The 19485-nt window shown below is 39.7% G+C and overlaps 1 protein-coding gene across 5 annotated transcripts in view; it reads left to right on the forward strand.

Moving 5' to 3' along the window:
* Positions 1–19485, forward strand: part of LOC115164147 (reticulon-4 receptor-like) — a 110462-nt gene that overhangs the window by 61323 nt on the left and 29654 nt on the right. For 2 of the 5 annotated variants that reach the window (XM_029716344.1, XM_029716346.1), the window contains one exon: positions 4645–4749. The exons of 2 other annotated variants lie outside the window; for them this stretch is intronic. In XM_029716344.1, coding sequence (XP_029572204.1) covers positions 4645–4749 — 105 coding nt within the window. Of the gene's footprint in view, positions 1–4644; positions 4750–12959; positions 13091–19485 lie in introns of those variants that run through there. One more of the 5 variants, XM_029716347.1, reaches the window with a different exon arrangement.

A 19485-nucleotide genomic window follows, 5' to 3' on the forward strand; every position in this document is an offset into this window, starting at 1 on the left:
AACATAACGATGGTCATTATGGCCAAACAGTTCTTTTTTTGTTTCATCAGACCAGTGGACATTTCTCCAAAAAGTATCTTTGTCCGCATGTGCAGTTGCAAACCGTAGTCTGTCTTTTTTATGTCAGTTTTGGAGCAGTGGCTTTTTTCTTGCTGAGCGGACTTTCAGGTTATGTCAATATATGACTCGTTTTACTGCGGCTATAGATACTTTTGTACCTGTTTCCTCCAGCATCTTCACAAGGTCCTTTGCTGTTGTTCTGGGATTGATTTGCACTTTTCGCACCAAAGTACATTCATCTCTAGGAGACAGAATGCGTCTCCTTCCTGAGCGGTATGATGGCTGCATGGTACCTTGGTGTTTATACTTGCATTCTATTGTTTGTACAGATGAACGTGGTGCCTTCAGGCGTTTGGAAATTGCTCCCAAGGACGAACCAGACTTGTGGAGGTCTACAATTATTTTTCTGAGGTCTTGGCTGATTTCTTTTGATTTTCGCATGATGTCAAGCACAGAGGCACTGAGTTTGAAGGTAGACCTTGAAATACATCCACAGGTACACCTCCAATTGACTCAAATTATGTCAATTAGCCTATCAGAAGCTTCTAAAGCCATGACATAATTTTCTGGAATTTTTCAAGCTGTTTAAAGGCACAGTCAACTTAGTGTATGTAAACTTCTGACCCACTAGAATTGTGATACAGTGAATTATAAGTGAAATTGTAAACAATTGTTGGAAAAATGACTTTTGTCATGCACAAAGTAGATGTCCTAACCGACTTCCAAAACTATAGTTTGTTAACAAGAAATTTGTGGAGTGGTTGAAAAACGAGTTTTAATGACTCCAACCTAAGTGTATGTAAACTTCGAGAATCGGAGCCGGTGTAGTAGGATTCAATCTTAGTACTGTCAAGCTTTGCCTGTTTGATGGTTCATCTGAGGGGATAGCGGGATTTCATATAACGCGTCCAGGTTAGAGTCCCGCTCCTTGAAAGTGGCAGCTCTGCCCGTTAGCTCAGTGCGAATTTTGCCTGTAATCCATGGCTTCTGGTTGGGGTAAGGTCACTGTGGGGACAACGTCATCGATGCACTTATTGATGATGTCGGTGACTGATGTGGCATACTCCTCAATGCCATCGGATGAGTCCCGGAACGTTTTCCAGTCTGTGCTAGCAAAACAGTCCTCTAGCTTAGCATCTGTGTCATCTGTCCACTTCCGTATTGAACGAGTCACTGATTCTTCCTGCTTTAGTTTTTGCTTGTAAGCAGGTATCAGGAGGATGGTCAGACTTTAGCCAAATGGAAGGTGAGGGAGAGCTTTGTATGTGTCTCTTTGTGTGGAATAAAGATGGTCTAGAGTTTGTTTTCCTCTTGTTGCACATGTGACATGCTGGTAAAACAGATTTAAGTTTCACTGCATTAAAGTCCCCGGTACTCTGGATGAGCATTTTCTTGTTTGCTTATGGCTGAATACAGCTCGTTGAGTGCGGTCTTAGTGCCAGCATCAGTTTGTGGTGGGAAATTGACAGCTACGAAAAATAAAGATTAGAACTCTTGGTAAATAGTGTGGTCCACAGCTTATCATGATATACTCTACACCAGGTGAGCAAAACCTCGAGACTTTAATATTTGATTTCGCGCACCAGCTGTTATTGAAAAATAGACACCCATTGTCTTGCCGGAGGCAGCTGTTCTGTCTTCCCGATGCACTGAAAAACCAGCCAACTGTATATTATCCATGTCGTCGTTCAGCCACGACTCAGTGAAACACAAGATATTTCAGTTTTTAATGTCCCGTTGGTAGGATAGTCTTGAACAGAGCTCATCCAGCTTATTCTCCAATATTTGCACATTGGCCAATAGGATGGATGGTAGAGGAGGGTTACCCACTCGCCGACTAATTCTCACAAGGCACCCAGCCCTACGTCCTCTTTATCGGCATCTTCTCTTCATGCAAATGACTAAGATTTGGGCCTGGTCGACTATCTGTAGTAAATCCTTCACGCCCGACTCGTTAAAGAAAAAATCTTCATCTTGTTCGAGTAATCGCTGTTGTAATATCCATAAGCTCTTTTCGTCATAAGAGATGGTAGCAGAAACATTATGTACAAAATAAGTTACAAACAACGCGAAAAAGCACACAAAATAGTACAATCGGTTAGGAGCCCGTAAAACGGCAGCCATTTCCTCCAGCACCATTCTCTCTAAAATGGAACGGTTTATTTATTATTTAAGCTAATTATTTTGAAACAAACACTTGATTGCATTTCAGATCATGAATGACTCCTATACTATGTGATGACATGAACAAATGAATGATTCATTGATACAGTAGGCTATAGAAGTATTGAAATATAGGCCTAAGAAAGTTACGGTATTAAGACTAAACAGGATGTGCTCTTAGGCCTACAGCTCAATGGTGGTCATACAATGCTGCTATACTAAGCCTAATAATGATAATGACATTACTTATTACCATAATAATAATAGTAATAATAACAATAAGAAGGAGATCAAGAAAAAGAGCATTATTATTATTATTATTATGAATATAATTTTTCAGACAATTTGGAACAGTTTATACAACATGAAATAAATTTGAAATAATACCAAGGAGCAGGGGCAAAACTTTCACTGGGGACGGTGGGGATATGCCCCCCCCCCCCCCCCCCCCCCGTTTTATAATTTTAATGTGACACAAAATGATGCAATGGTGTGCTTTAGGACCATGCAAACGCCTCCGAGCGGTCGGGTAGGCTGTTTGAAGTTTTTATCCGACTGGTTAAAATATAATAATGTCCCACCCACTTCTAAAACCAAAGTTGCACCCATGCCAGCGAGGCTGTACTAATGAAAAAAAGGGTCAAGCCTTTATTACAGCAAAGCCTAATTAGTGAAATTGTTTACTTGACATGTTGTTGCGTGAGGTTTGGTGCACACAGAATCAGTAGGCTATTAAACCAACACTCAAACTTATTTCTGTAGATATATTGATGATTTATAAAGCCAGGTGCATTTAAAAGTTAGGCTTTTGATTATAGACCTAATTAAATTGGGGTTTCCTTTTCTTAGACAATAAGGCAATGTCTGTTTTCTCATCTCCTTATTCTGCTGCTGCCTTCGCAGCATTGTTCTCAACACCAATATGCTGGTTAACTTTGCTATTATGCATACAGCAACATGGTCTAGGAAAAGGCCAATTAAACAGCGTACTGAATTGGCTCAGAACCGTGGACAGCGGCCGCTACCCAACGAAGGAGAAAGCGCATTTGTTATAAAATAATATTATTTTTATTAGTGTTGTACCATTGTTCTTATGTAATATAACCATATACAATTTCAGTAGCACATGTCTTAGACTGATGGACTGTGCCATTCCCACGGCGTCCACAATGGATCAGTCCACGCGAATCAGACAGGTGTCTTGTACACCATTATTTATATATATATTATTATTTTTTTTGGGGGGGGGCTAATACTCTTCTAATGAAATCTCGGTTGACCAACAGTCTATCGACCAAACAATCGACCAGTTGACTAAATGGGTTTAGCCCTACAGGTGATGTCTGCTCAGGTGATGAGGCGGTCAGGCAGACCGTCTTTGTAAGCAGAATTCTCAGCAGAGGGGAGATCAAGTGGGCTTAGTCGCTCTGTGTGTCTCTGCTGCTGGCTTCATAGGGGCGGCGGGTAGCCTGGTGGTTGGAGTGTTGGGCCAGTAACCGAAAGGTTGCTGGATCAAATCCCTGAGCTGACAAGGTAAAAATCTGTCATTCTACCCCTGAACAAGTCAGTTAACCCACTGTTCCCTGTAGGCTGTCATTGTAAATAAGAATTTGTTCTTAACTGACTTGCCTAGTTAAATATATATATATCTTTTTTAATATCTCCTTGATGCACACACAATCAAACAATGTCAAGTGCTGATGGTTGCCAAGCAGGGGGTGCAATTAACTTCAAAGTATTGAATTCAGAGGTTAGATGACAGTTCTAATGACTTTGGAATTGGATTCACATGCCCCTCTGCACATTAAAGTACTGCTTAGGAACAGTACTGTATCTCATCCATCTTTACTGTAGGGGAGAGTGGGGTAAGTTGAGCAAAAGGATTAGTTGAGACACCACCCCTTGTTTCTGGGAAACCATACACAAAATGAATCAAGTGACTAAATATTCAGGAAGTGGTCATAATTTCATAGAGTCTGTGGTTTCTTCCTTCACAGACTCTATGAAATTATGACCGCTTCCTAAATATTTAGTCACCTGATTCATTTTGTGTATGGTTTCCCAGAAACAAGGGGTGAAGGAAGAAACACAAGCTATGTAAAAAAACGATTTTCAAAGAGTCAAATACATTTTTTGTGTTATAGGTTTCATGATGCTTGTATCTAAACCAAAGTAGATAGATGTATGATTGTTTTATGCATCCGTTGAGGTCTCTATAAGCTACAATATGTGGTCATAAACCTAGCATGAAAGTGCATCAAATGTTGGTGTAAGTTGAGGAAATGGCCATGGGGTAAGTTGAGCCAGTGGTCACCACCACATACAAATTATGATTACATTATGTCAGTTTTATGCATAATATGTATAGTACTTTTACAATGTGTCATGCGTATGAACTCAAGTGCATTTTTATTGTTACAGGGCAGACATCATCATTAAACGTTGACCTACCAGCGCCATCACCCACTGTCACAGGACACCAGCACCCACTTACCCCAACAGGGCTCAACTTACTCCATACCCGAGGTGACCCACCTGACCTCCATTATCAGCACTCTAAATGCGCTGACGTTATGTCCTAGGCACTTAGAGGGCAACTTCGTGTTCATTATCTCCAGAAGAATACCAGGGTCAACATATGTGAAAATGATGCATTTTTAAGTTTTGTAGAAAAAAATATTAAGTTAAAAAGTTATACCTGATGACATCATCAAAAGTTAAGACATTAAAAACAATGATTTTCAAACGTTATGAGATTTGCGGTAACATGGAGAGCAAGAAGGTTACAGTTTTTACTTTTAATCCCACCCTGTGATGTCATTTTTTAAGGAACTTTCTTCTTATCTTTTTTAACCACAGATCAGATGAATATAGACATAGACACTTGTTTGGTTCTGGAGATGATTAATATGAGGTTGAAAAGTGCCCTAAGCTTTGTTTCCATTGGCACTTTGAAGTCAACCTGGGAAGGGGCTGGCCTTGGTGGGCTGACTCTGTTCGAACTCAGGCCAACTGCACAACAACAACACTTTATGTCCATGTTGAAAAAAAACAGCACAGCCAGTATAACTTTCATTCTGATCCATGCTGGTCTATGCTGGTCAGTGCTGCTCTGACGGTTGTCAAGCTGGTCTGACCAGCATGGTCTAGCTGGTCAAGCTGGTCTGACCAGAATGGTCTAGCTGGTTATGCTGGTTGACCAAATTCAAATTATTGGATATCCCCTCTCTGGTTGGATTCCAATAGAAATTGAACATAACTTTGCAAGCCTGCATAATGTGACCTGCAGGCCTGATGTGGCAACTGTATTAGGGGAAAAAATTGGCCGTCAAAGTAAGCCCTTGATACTGTATATATGTAATGTATTGTATTGCACCATCATATCAGCATCACCAGCATAAGCTGGTCACCAGAATACCAGCATCAAAGGACTGGTCACTATCAAAAACAGCATTAGTCACCAGCATATGATGGTCTGTGCTGTTTTTTTTCAGAAGGTGTGGCAAACAAAAACAAAAGGATCTGTGCACCCCATTTAAGACATTTCAACGGAGGTGGTTTGGTGAATCAGTGTGATTGTCACGGCTGTCGTAGGAGAGAGGACCAAGGCGCAGCGGGTTGCATGTTCATCATTATATTTAATGAATAAAGATAACACGAAACAAAACAATAAACAAAGAACGACAGGTGACAGTTTCACAGGCTACAATAATCACTAGCAGTGCGAAATACAACTACCCACAAATCCCCAGGTGAAAACACGCAACTAATATATGACTCCCAATCAGGAACAACGACGTACAGCTGTTCCTGATCGGGAGCCACACAGACCACACAGAAAATAAACAAACTAGAAAACCAACCTAGAATACAAAACCCAGAACATACACCAAAACCCCGTAATACATAAATAAAACACCCTTCTACAATACACATAACCCCCGAACCACATAAAACAAATACCCTCTGCCACATCCTGACCAACCTACAAATACAAATAACCCCTATACTGGTCAGGACGTGACAGTGATGAGAAACCTTGCCTAAGGGTTAGTTTGATTAATGGGCTTCTAACCCAGGTCTCCTGTGATCCATACAATGCATCTTTTCTTTTTTTGTAAAGAATATATTTTTATTAGATCAAATCAAATACAATACAATCAATAAATAGATTACAATAAGTACAAACCATACCATTGATTGCCTATCAACACTAAGATAGCATTTTTTTCCTCACACCAAGAGTTCTGAAATTTTGGAGTAGCCATTTTCCATATATCAAAAGTGGTTGACTTAGCTTTGTTAATGCGGTCAGTGGAAAACAATGTTATGGTTTGTACTTTGTTGTTTAACTAGCTAACGTTGGGTGGGGCTAAAGCTTAAGAGTGTGTGAACGATGCTGAATGGGTCTAGACAAAGAAGAACTCTTCACTAGATAGCAAAACATTCAAAGGCGATTTTCTCAAAAGTGAGTTTCCAAGTTGATCAACTTTCAAAACAGAATTACTTTCCCATTGTTCCTAAAATGCAGTGTATGATATACCATGTAGTTGCTCTGAGTCTCTGTTTATCCATTAAAAAAAACACACAGTTTCACATTTTGCAACGTAAGACCGAATCCAGGTGTTGAGTCACATATTTGACCTTGTGTTTTAGGTTATTGTCCTGCTGAAAGGTGAATTTGTCCCCCAGTGTCTGTTGGAAAGTAGACTGAACCAGATTTTCCTCTAGGATTTTGCCTGTGCTTAGCTCTATTACGTTTATTTTTATCAAAGAAAACTCCCTAGTCCTTGCCGATAACAAGCATACCCATGACATGATGCAGCCAACACCATGCTCGAAAAAAGGAAGAGTGGTACTCAGTGATGTGTTCTGTTCCATTTGTCCCAAATATGCTTTTTACTCAGGATATAAAGTACATTTTACTTAAGGGCCTTATTTCAATCAGGATGCATGTTTTTTATATATTTTTTTTATTTTTTACAGGCTTCGTTCTATTCACTTTGTCATTTAGGTTAGTATTGTGGAGTAACTACAATGTTGTTCCATCCTCAGTTTTCTATCACAGCCATTAAACACTGTTTTAAAGTCACCGTTGGGCTCAAGGGTATATTGATACACTATCCAAAGTGTAATTAATAACTTCACCATGCTCAAAGAGAAATTCAATGTCAGTTTTCTTTACCCATCTACCAATAGGTGTCCTTCTTTGCGAGGCATTGGAAAACCTCCCTGGTCTTTGTGGTTGAATCTGTGTTTGAAATCCCCTGCTCGACCGAGGGACCTTACAGATAATTGTATGTGTGGGGTACAAAGATGAGGTAGTCATTAACAAATCATGTTAAACACTATTGTTGCACAGAGGGAGTCCTTTCAACTTATTATTTTACTTAAAACTTCTTAGCGATCAAATCCTGTTAACGGGATCGATTTGACAACAGCCAGTGAAAGTGCAGGGCGCCAAATTCAAACAACAGAAATCTCATAATTAAAATTTCTCAAACATACAAGTATTATATACCATTTTAAAGATAAACTTCTTGTTAATCCCACCACAGTGTCCGATTTCAAAAAGGCTTTACGGTGAAAGCATACCATGCGATTATGTTAGGTCAGCGCCTAGTCACAATAAAACATACAGCCATTTTCAAGCCAAAGAGAGGAGTCACAAAAAGCAGAAATAGAGAGAAAATGAATCACTAACCTTTCATGATCTTCATCAGATGGCACTCATAGGACTTCAGGTTACACAATACATGTACAGTGGGGGAAAAAAGTATTTGATCCCCTGCTGATTTTGTACGTTTGCCCACTGACAAAGAAAGGATCAGTCTATAATTTTAATGGTAGGTTTATTTGAACAGTGAGAGACAGAATAACAACAAAAAAAATCCAGAAACACACATGTCAAAAATGAGTATTTGACTCCCTCTCAATCAGAAAGATTTCTGGCTCCCAGGTGTCTTTTGTACAGGTAACGAGCTGAGATTAGAGCACACTCTTAAAGGGAGTGCTCCTAACCGCAGCTTGTTACCTGTAAAAAAGACAGCTGTCCACAGAAGCAATCAATCAATCAGATTCCAAACTCTCCACCATGGCCAAGACCAAAGAGCTCTCCAAGGATGTCAGGGACAAGATTGTAGACCTACACAAGGCTGGAATGGGCTACAAGACCATCGCCAAGCAGCTTGGAGAGAAGGTGACAACATTTGGTGCGATTATTCGCAAATGGAAGAAACACAAAAGAACTGTCAATATCCCTCAGCCTGGGGTTCCATGCAAGATCTCACCTCGTGGAGTTGCAATGATCACGAGAACGGTGAGGAATCAGCCTAGAACTACACGGGAGGATCTTGTCAATGATCTCAAGGCAGCTGGGACCATAGTCACCAAGAAAACAATTGGTAACACACTACGCCGTGAAGGACTGAAATCCTACAGCGCCCGCAAGGTCCACCTGCTCAAGAATACATATACATGCCCGTCTGAAGTTTGCCAATGAACATCTGAATGACTCGGAGGACAACTGGTGAAAGTGTTGTGGTCAAATGAGACAAAAATGGAGCTCTTTGACATCAACTCAACTCGCCATTGTCACAGTCCTCGTCGTCTGACGATAAGGAGAAATCACTGTCAGACCAATACGCAGCGAGTTGTATACTCATCTTCTTTTAATCGGAGAAAGAAGGAAAACCAAAACAACACGTATACAAAAATAACAACAATGATGAACGACAGTCTTGTCAGGCAAAAACAGCTAAACAAGAAACAATCTCCCACCAGGAACAGAGAAGTAGGCTCAACAGAAGCAGTCCTCTCAAACAACTACCCACCAGTGAACAAACAAAACACACACCTACTTATAGGACTCCCAATCAGAGGCAACTAGAAACACCTGCCTCCAATTGAGAGTCCAGCACCCAACCTACACATAGAAAACTAACCTAGAACATACCCATAGAAATACAAACATAAACCAGTGACCAAAAAAACCCGTAATACATAAATAAACTACCCACTGCCACGTCCTGACCAAACTACAATAACAAAATATCCTCTATACTGGTCAGGACGTGACAGCCATGTTTGGAGGATGAGGAATGCTGCCTATGACCCCAAGAACACCATCTCCACCGTCAAACATGGAGGTGGAAACATTATGCTTTGGGGGTGTTTTTCTGCTAAGGGGACAGAACAACTTCACTGCATCAAAGGGATGATGTACGGGGCCATGTACCGTCAAATCTTGGGTGAGAACCTCCTTCCCTCAGCCAGGGCATTGAAAATGGGTCCTGGATGGGTATTCCAGCATGACAATGACCCAAAATACACGGCCAAGGCAACAAAGGAGTGGCTCAAGAAGAAGCACATTAAGGTCCTGGAGTGGCCAAGCCAGTCTCCAGACCTTAATCCCATAAAAAATCTGTGGAGGGAGCTGAAGGTTCGAGTTGCCAAACGTCAGCCTCGAAACCTTAATGACTTGGAGAAGATCTGCAAAGAGGAGTGGGACAAAATCCCTCCTGAGATGCGTGCAAACCTGGTGGCCAACTACATTTACATTTACATTTAAGTCATTTAGCAGACGCTCTGACCTCTGTGATTGCCAACACGGGTTTTGCCACCAAGTACTAAGTCATATTTTGTAGAGAGGTCAAAATACTTATTTCCCTCATTAAAATGCAAATAATTGTATAACATTTTTGACATGCGTTTTTCTGGATTTTTTTGTTGTTTTTCTGTATCTCACTGTTCAAATAAACCTACTATTAAAATTCTAGACTGATAATTTCTTTGTCAGTGGGCAAACATACAAACTCAGCAGGGGATCAAATACTTTTTTCCCCCGCTGTATTTTTTGTTCAATAAAGTTCATATTTATCCAAAAATCTGTTTACATTGGCGCGTTGTGTTCAGTAATGTTTTTCTTCCAAAACAACCGGTGATTTTGCAGAGAGCCACATCAATTTACAGAAGTACTCATCATAAACATTGATGAAAGATACAAGTGTTATGCATAGAATTAAAAATATACTTCTCTTTAATGCAACCGCTGTGTCAGATTTCAAAAAAGCTTTACAGCGAAAGCAAACCATGCAGTAGTCTGAGTACAGCGCTCAGCCACCAAAACAAGCCATACAGATACCCGCCATGTTGTGTCAACAGAAGTCAGAAATAGCATTATAAATATTCACTTACCTTTGATGATCTTCATCGGAATGCACTCTCAGGCATCCCAGTTCCAAAATAAATGTTAGTTTTGTTCGATAAAGTCCATAATTTATGTCCAAATACCACCTTTTTGTTCGCGCGTTTATTACACTAATCCAAATGCACAAGGCGCGGCACTAAGTCCAGATGGAAAGTCAAAAAAGTTCCATTACAGTTTGTAGAAACATGTCAAACGATGTATAGAATCAATCTTTAGGATGTTTTTATCATAAATCTTCAATAATATTCCAACCGGACAATTCCTTTGTCTTTAGAAATGAAAGGGAACGGAGCTCGTGCCCATGGACGTGCGCGTGACTAAACTAAAGGCTTTCACATGGGCCATCTGCTTAGAGTGCTCTTATTCACTCCCCTTTCACAATAGGAGCCTGCAACAACTTCTAAAGACTGTTGACATCTAGTGAAAGCCTTAGGAAGTGCAATCTGACCTAATTTACACTGTATATTGGATAGGCAATCTCTTGAAAAACTACAAACCTCAGATTTTCCACTTCCTGGTTGGATTTTTCTCAGGCTTTTGCCTGCAATGTGAGTTCTGTTAAACTCACAGACATCATTCAAACAGTTTTAGGAACTTCAGAGTGTCTTCTATCCAAATCTGCTAATAATTTGCATATCTTAGCTTCTGGGCCTGAGTAGCAGGCAGTTTACTCTGGGCACGCTTTTCATCCGAACGTGAAAATACTGCCCCCCAGCCCAAAGAGGTTAACTTGATGCACAGAGAATGAATGCAATATCTACCATCTTGAAACTTAATATATAAATATTGAATTTGAATATTTAATTACAGTTGAAGTCGGAAGTTTACATACACTTAGGTTGTTGTCATTAAAACTTGTTTTAACCACTCCACAAATTTCTTGTTAAGAAACTATAGTTTTGGAAGTCGGTTAGGACATCTACTTTGTGCATGACACAAGTAATTGTTCCAACAATTGTTTACAGACAGATTATTTCACTTATAATTCACTGTATCACAATTCTAGTGGGTCAGAAGTTTACATACACTAAATTGACTGTGCCTTTAAACAGCTTTAAGAATTCCAGAAAATTATGTCTTTAGAATATCGTGGCTTTAGAAGCTTCTGATAGGCTAATTGACACCATTTGAATCAATTGGAGGTGTACCTGTGGATGTATTTCAAATCCTACCTTCAAACTCAATGCCTCTTTGCTTGACATCGTGGGAAAATCAAAAAAATCAGCCAAGACCTTAGAGAAATAAGTCTGGTTCATCCTGAAGATACCACGTTCATCTGTACAAACAATAGTATGCAAGTATAAACACCATAGGACCATGCAGCCGTCAAACCGCTCAGGAAGGAGACGCGTTCTGTCTCCTAGAGATTAACGTACTTTGGTGTGAAAAGTGCAAATCAATCCCAGAACAACAGCAAAGGACCTTGTGAAGATGCTGGAGGAAAACGAGTCCAATATTGACATAACCTGAAAGGCCGCTGGGCAAGGAAAAAGCCACTGCTCCAAAACCGCCATAAAAAAGCCAGACTAAGGTTTATAACTGCACGTGGGTCCAAAGATCGTACTTTTTGGAGAAATGTTCTCTGGTTTGATGAAATAAAAATAGAACTGTTTGGCCATAATGACCATCGTTATGTTTGGAGGAAAAATTGGGAGGCTTGCAAGCCAAAGATCACCATGCCAACCGTCAAGCACGGAGGTGGCAGCATCATGTTGTGGGGGTGCTTTGCTGCAGGAGAGACTGGTGCACTTCACAAAATAGATGGCATCATGAGGGAGGTAAATTATGTGGATATATTGAAGCAACAGCTCAAGACATAAGTCAGGAAATTAAAGTTTGGTCGCAAATGGGTCTTCAGAATGGACAATGACCCCAAGCATACTTCTGAAGTTGTGGCTAAATGGCTTAAGGACAACAAAGTCAAGGTATTGGAGTGGCCATCACAAAGCCCTGACCTCAATCCCATAGACAATTTGTGGGCAGGACTGAAAAAGTGTGTGTGAGCAAGGAGTCCTACAAACCTGACACCAGCTCTGTCAGGAGGAATGGGACAAAATTCACCCAATTTATTGTGGGAAGCTTGTGGAAGGCTACCTGAAACATTTGACCCAAGTTAAACAATTTAAAGGCAATCCTACCAAATACTAATTGAGTGTATGTAAACTTCTGACCCACTGGGAATGTGATGAAATAAATAAAAGCTCAAATAAATCATTCTGTCTACTATTATTCTGACATTTTACATTCTTAAAATAAAGTTGTAATCCTAACTGACCTAAGACAGGGAATTTTTACTAGGATTGAATGTCATGAATTGTGAAAAACTGAGTTTAAATGTATTTGGCTAAGGTGTATGTAAACTTCCTACTTCAACTGTACATTTTAATTGAATTGTAAGTTGAATGCAATAGTCATTCAATTCAGTTTCAAATCATGAAATACAAGTAACATTTATGGATTCAATGTGTGCATTACAGAAATATTGAATTCAAATACAGTTTCTGTTGGCGCTGAAATCCCTCCATAGGACAGAGGAGGTGATGTGGCGTTTCCCTGGGTCTGGGCTCATCCTTTACGCTGGAGATAAAGAGAAGAGGGATGATAGCTTCACAGTGTGGACATGCAGTGGGCCAGGGCTCAAACTTTGGAATGAAAAAGGTGACTGATCCATGGAGGGCTCTAATGTAAAGAACACATTTATCGGCCTTATCAGGAGACAGGGAGGAGGCAGAGGAGATAGCCGAGCGCAGAATAGTATATTGGTGTAGGTGGAAGTAAGACTATGTCTCTCTGTCGCTCTCTCCTTCTTTTCCTCCTTATCACGGCGTCTCCTCTGCAGAAAATCAATTTTCCTGCTGCAGGGCTCTTTGTCTGCACAGGGTACAGTGATACATCTGTTAAATAATGCACAGGCCTTTCTGTCTTCATTCTCTAAAGGAGAACAACTGCTCAGCTCGGCTTGCTACGACAGTGGTTCCCAACCTTTTTTGGGTACTGTACCCCTAAAACACTTTGACCTGCCTGAAGTGTTTGTGCGACCAGCGTGATTCCTAGATTAGGTGTACATTTGACAAAAATGTGGTTTATGCACCCAGTCAAGTTTGGCAGTGTCAGGGAAACAGTGGTGTGTATTCATGGATTGACCAATAAAATAAAATAAAATAAAAACAAAAAATGATGTATTTTTCGTCTCTCTGTGTTTTATAATTTTCCTTCAATTCACAATTGGCTGAATTTATTTTCACAGGAGAAAACATCCGAGCGACCAAAACAGTGCCCCTCTGTCTCTACGTGTAGGCCTTATGTGATGTTGTCTGGTCCAAACAAGAATGACAATGTTGCCGCCCGTAGCATTGAAGGCAAGGGAAGCCAGCCTCCCTTGATAGAAAAGCTTTGAGCTAAACTGAGCGAGCTCAACTGTGAATGGTCCTGGTGCACCAAAAAAAGTGTCAAGGGAAGCCAGCTTGGATTTGGTGTCACTCTTATCAAATCCCATTGGGAGCATATGTCATTGACAGAAAAACTTGAATTGTTGCATCTCGTGTTGTTGTCCTCCACTGGCTAGCTAACCATCTAGATAAAATTGTCCCTTACATAAATTAGCCATGGATTGATATAGGGATTTGGACTTGTGGTTTTACTTAATTCTCCGTACTGGCCAATGATTATAACCATTAATTGGTTATATATAACTGATCCAACCATTAATTCATACATTGTTGTGCCCCTAGCCTGATAGGATGGAAATGCATTATGTTGTAGATAGATGTAGAAGGCTAATGTTAACTAGCTAACGTTGCCCATGAATGGAAGTTAGGTTACTGAGTAAGCATTTCATCCAGGTAGCCTAGGACAACAAAAAATGAAAGCGTGTGTTCTATGACAGAATGATAGACCATTTCGTCAACATACATACACACACACACACACACACACACACACACACACACACACACACACACTTAAATCAGAACCATGGACAGCTACATCATATTTAGCTTACGTTGATTGGACTAAAGTGTTTTAGTTGTCACTGTATTAGACTAAGTAGTGGGGATTTGGTGATGTTGAAATTATGCTGGAATAGTGCAGGCAGCTTCTGTTTTTTTTTACAACTTGCGGTAACTCTGTGGTTGTAAATCAGTAGTTGTTTAGTGGTCCGAAAATGTCAAACATTCATTTGCTTGACCATGCTGTAGGCCATGTAACTGTCTGTTACTGTACATGCAATATGCAATGTGGACTTCACTAGACAGAGGTTGCTATCCGGCTTGGTGATAAAACAAAGGTGTGGTTGAATTTATTCTGCCACTGTATCTTCCTTTGTCTCGACCTTTAGGCCTATATATCACAGTCGCAAGGAATATGATATGATATTAGCAGGTTATAGAGCACCATAGGAGCTCTGTGAACATCACCTGTAGAAAGGTAGGTATCAAGCTGCTGGAAACGACTTATATCCCCATCTTCACATTTCCTCTCCCAGTGTTTGATCTTCTTCATGAATCCACACACTTTGTCATACATGTTTACAATGTGCGTGTCTTTACCTTGCAGAGTTAGATTCAGGATGATCAGTTTGCTGAACACATCAGCAAGATAGGCAAGGCGGGCTCCCCAGTCTGTGTCCTCGAACACAGCCAGAAGGGGGTGTGAGTGCTCAGACAGAAAATCACTTACTTCGGCGTGCAGCTCAAAAAGCCTCAGTAGCGTTTTCCCTCTGGATAGCCAACAGATGTTGGTGTGAAGCAGTAGCTGCTGGTGCTCAGTCCAACTGTCATCACAGAGCCTTTCAAACAGTCAGTGATTCAGAGGCCTGGACTGGATGGATAAAGTTAATCACTTTCACTGCATCATTCAAAACATAATGTAACTTAGGACTCATTCTCTTGCTGGCCAATGCCTCTCTTTGAATGATACAGTGGGATTGACCTTCTTTATGTGGGCAATTAATCCTTTCACTCTCCTAGGCATTGATGTAGCACGATCCGTGCACACATAAACACAGGATTTCCAATCCAGATTGTGCTCTGAGAAAAAAGCTGTGAATAACGTGAAACATTTCCTCAACAGTAGTTCTCCCCGTTAGCTTCTTGCAGAACAGAATGTGCTTATTTATTTCCCAAATGTCTGTGTATCGCACAAATGCAATCAACTGGGCTTCCCCACTGACATCAGTCGATTCGTCCAACTGAGAAAATGGACCAGAATAATTTTTTTAATATTGCAGATAGAACCCAAAATCTATCAATTGAATTGTTTGCATCATTTCTTTCCCCCCTTATTATTATTTTTCTTCATAATTTTTCCTCCCAACCCTACCATTCATCCCCTGATTGATTTAAACTAACAAACATCAGTACTTCTACTGCTACTTACAGCTATTTTCGCTCACATGTACGGTACATGTAGTTCCCACTTAATATGTCCCTGCGTTTTACTGTGATGTTTTAAGAGGTTTTTTAATCTTCCCATTTGTGAAAATGATATTCCCCTAAAAATAAATACTTTACTCAAGAGTATAATGAAATTTCACATTGTCTGATTGTGGTTTTCAGATCCCCTAACAATACAATTTGCAGGTCCATTTGAATCCTGATATTATAACATAACAACTATTCCTGGACCTGACTCCAAAAGCGAGCCACCAGTACCAGAAAATATGGTCTGCACAAGGCTGACTGTTCAATTCCTCATATACTGTATTGAGAATTATTTTTGTAGAAAGTATTTTATATATCTTAAATTGGAATGAATGGATAGATGTGTCAATTATTGTTTTATATTTCAGTTCATATCAAAGACTTGTTCCCAACTGACTTGAATTTGATAGGCAATTGCTGTCAACCCTTTTGACTTTAAGTGAAACTGATATAATTTTTTGATTTATACTAACCATTTTAAGCCAATTATTATAATGGGTGGCAGACAGACTCATTCTTTAATTTCTTCTTCAAGTAATTGTCTGTTCCAATTTTTTGGGCAGAGCCGTGTTTGTATCAAGCATACACCTCCATACACTATTGTTAGTTGCTTGTGTTAAATTTTACCGTCCTTGTTTACAAAGTCCTTCATTAATATTATACCCTTCTTATAAATTTTTACAAAGAAAATATATATTTTTCTCTATCAGTACATTGGAGTTTAGCCATATTGTTTGCTGTAATGTTAGATCTGCATTTTCTGGAGGATGAAATTTAAAATGTAGCCAACTGTGTATGACTTCATTTATAAAGGAGGATACTTTAACCCCTGTGCGGCCTCGGGACGGACATCCAGCGAAAAATCATATCTCCATTAGCATAACAAAATGTACAAATTTTTTTTTTTCATTTTTTTTTCAAATTATATAGTTTTATAGATACACCTCTCCTGAATCGAACCACGTTGTCCGATTTCAAAAAGGCTTTACAGCAAAAGCAAAACATTAGATTATGTTAGAGGAGTATATCGTAAAAGTAGCCACATAGCCATTTTCCGACCAACCACATGCATCACAAATAAACAAAAAACAGCTAAATGCAGCACTAACCTTTGACAATCTTTATCAGATGACACACCTAGGACATCATGTTACACAATACATGCATTCTTTTGCTCGATAAAGTTCATATTTATATATAAAAACAGCATTTTACATCGGTGCGTAACGCTGACTCTACTATTTTCCCTCAAATGCATTTGATGAAACAGAGCTACAATTTACTAAATTACTATTCGAAAACATTTTTAAAATGTAATATTGTCATTCTAAGATTTATAGATGAATATCTCTTGAAAGCACCTGTAATGCCAGATTTAAAATTAACTTTACTGGGTAATCATACTTTGTGATGAAAGGGGATGCGATACTCTGAAAAATAGGCTAACGTTACAGGTCAGCGCCATCTTGGAACAATCGCATATCACATCTAGTCTTGTATACTATTGTCAATAATCCCTTACCTTTGGTTGTCTTCATCAGAAAGCACTTCCAGGAATCCCAGGTCCACAACAAATGTATTTTCGTTCGAAAAAATGACTCCTTTATGTTCCAAGAGCTTGTTCTTGTTAGCGCGTCTGAAGGCTGATCCAAATGCTCCATCGGCCGCGGGACAGCCATTTCGAGAAAATGCATTTTTTTCCCATTTAGGTTCGTTCAAACATGTCAAACGTTGTATAACATAAATCTTCAGGGCGTTTTTCAACAAGAGAGCCAATAAGATTCGAAGGGGGACGATTGCATTGTGTTTCAAAACGTTTCGAAAGGGGAGGGTAACCAGGGGCGCCGGCGTCATAATGGTGATGGCCCTCTCCGTGTGACCACGTTCCACAGCGTCTCATTCATTCAGTTTTAACAGTAGGAGACTCAAACCACTTTGTAAAGACTGGGGACATCTAGTGGAAGCAATAGGAAGTGCTCAATGAACCATAGCTCACGGTGTGATTAATAGGCAACGTGATGAAGTTGAGTTCGCAATTCAGAATTCCACTTCCTGTTTCGATCTGTCTCGGGGTTTTGACTGCCATATGAGTTCTGTTATACTCACAGACACCATTCAAACAATTTTAGAAACTTTAGGGTGTTTTCTATCCACAAGTATTAATTATATGCATATCCTAGCTTCTGAGTTTGAGTAGTAGGCCGTTTAAAATGGGCACACATTTTTTTCAAAATGCGCTGTGGCGCCCCCTGTCCTAGGCGACCGTCAAGAGGTTAAACACAGATCCATTGTCAATCCACTGAAAATGTAAGGTTTTAATCTGCAAAAAGGCAAAGAGCCCACTCTTAAACATAGGATGGTCCACTCTTAGTAGCTAGAAAACCAGTGTGGATATAGATTCAATTTAAGTACAATGAAGCCTTAGAAAGAGTGGTTTATTATAACATATGTTCATTATATAAATATGCTCGTTTAACTTTTTTTAAGGATTCTCCTGGAGTCGGTTGAGCCGTGAATAAATATGTAAACTGCGATATCACTAGAGAATTAATCAGGGTCCCGTAAATTGATAGGTGTTTCCCGCTCGAAGGCTTCAAGATTCATAATATTTTGCTAAGTTTTCTATCGAAATTAATAGCTGCAAGATCGCTCAACTTTTCCAAGATATGAACACCAAGCACATCGACTTCACCATCCAACCATTTAATCAGGAGACCACATGGCAATTTAAAGTTGTTGTTTTTTAAGACCCAATCCGTAATATTATCATAGTTGGATTTTAGTCCAGAGAAACTGGAGAAATTATCCAGGTCCTCATAAATGTTTTGCCTTAATGTTGTCATTAGATCTGATTTTTTCAATATCCATTATAAATAGGTATGGTGATGGAGGGCAACTTTGTTTTTCGCCTCTTGACAATTCAAAGGTCTCATAGAAGTAACCATTGTTTTATTTTACATAAAGGATTGTTGTACAAGACCTGAATGGTGCTATAAAGAACCCCTTCCTAAGATTCTATAAATAACCATTCAAAAGGTTCTGTATAGCACCAAAATGGAGAACTACTGACTTAGTCAACCGTTCTATATTGATACAAGGTCATACGAGTCTTTCACAATCTGTGCGCAAACTTTGCCCCGAAATATTCTAATGAGCCGCCACCCCTATATTTTAATTATCACTAAAAGAGGAAAGAACCCATTTTGAAGAGTTCAAAGGGTTCTTTGTTCTTTGGGTCAGTATGGTTCCCTATTGAACCCATCGAACCATCACCCTTCCCAAAGAACCTTTGAGGAACCCACATTTTCTTCTTTGTAGTAAGTTGTCTGTTGTCTTCAATATAAACTCAGCAAAAAAACTCAGCAAACAAACGTCCTCTCACTGTCAACTGCATTTATTTTCAGCAAACGTAACAAGTGTAAATATTTGTATGAACATAAGATTCAACAACTGAGACATAAACTGAACAAGTTCCACAGACATGTGACTAACATAAATGGAATAATGTGTCCCTGAACAAAGGGGGGGTCAAAAGTAACAGTCAGTATCTGGTGTAGCCATCAGCTGCATTAAGTACTGCAGTGCATCTCCTCCTCATGGACTGCACCAGATTTGCCAGTTCTTGCGGTA

The sequence above is a fragment of the Salmo trutta genome, chromosome 27, assembly GCF_901001165.1.
Source record: "Salmo trutta chromosome 27, fSalTru1.1, whole genome shotgun sequence".
NCBI lineage: Eukaryota > Metazoa > Chordata > Actinopteri > Salmoniformes > Salmonidae > Salmo > Salmo trutta.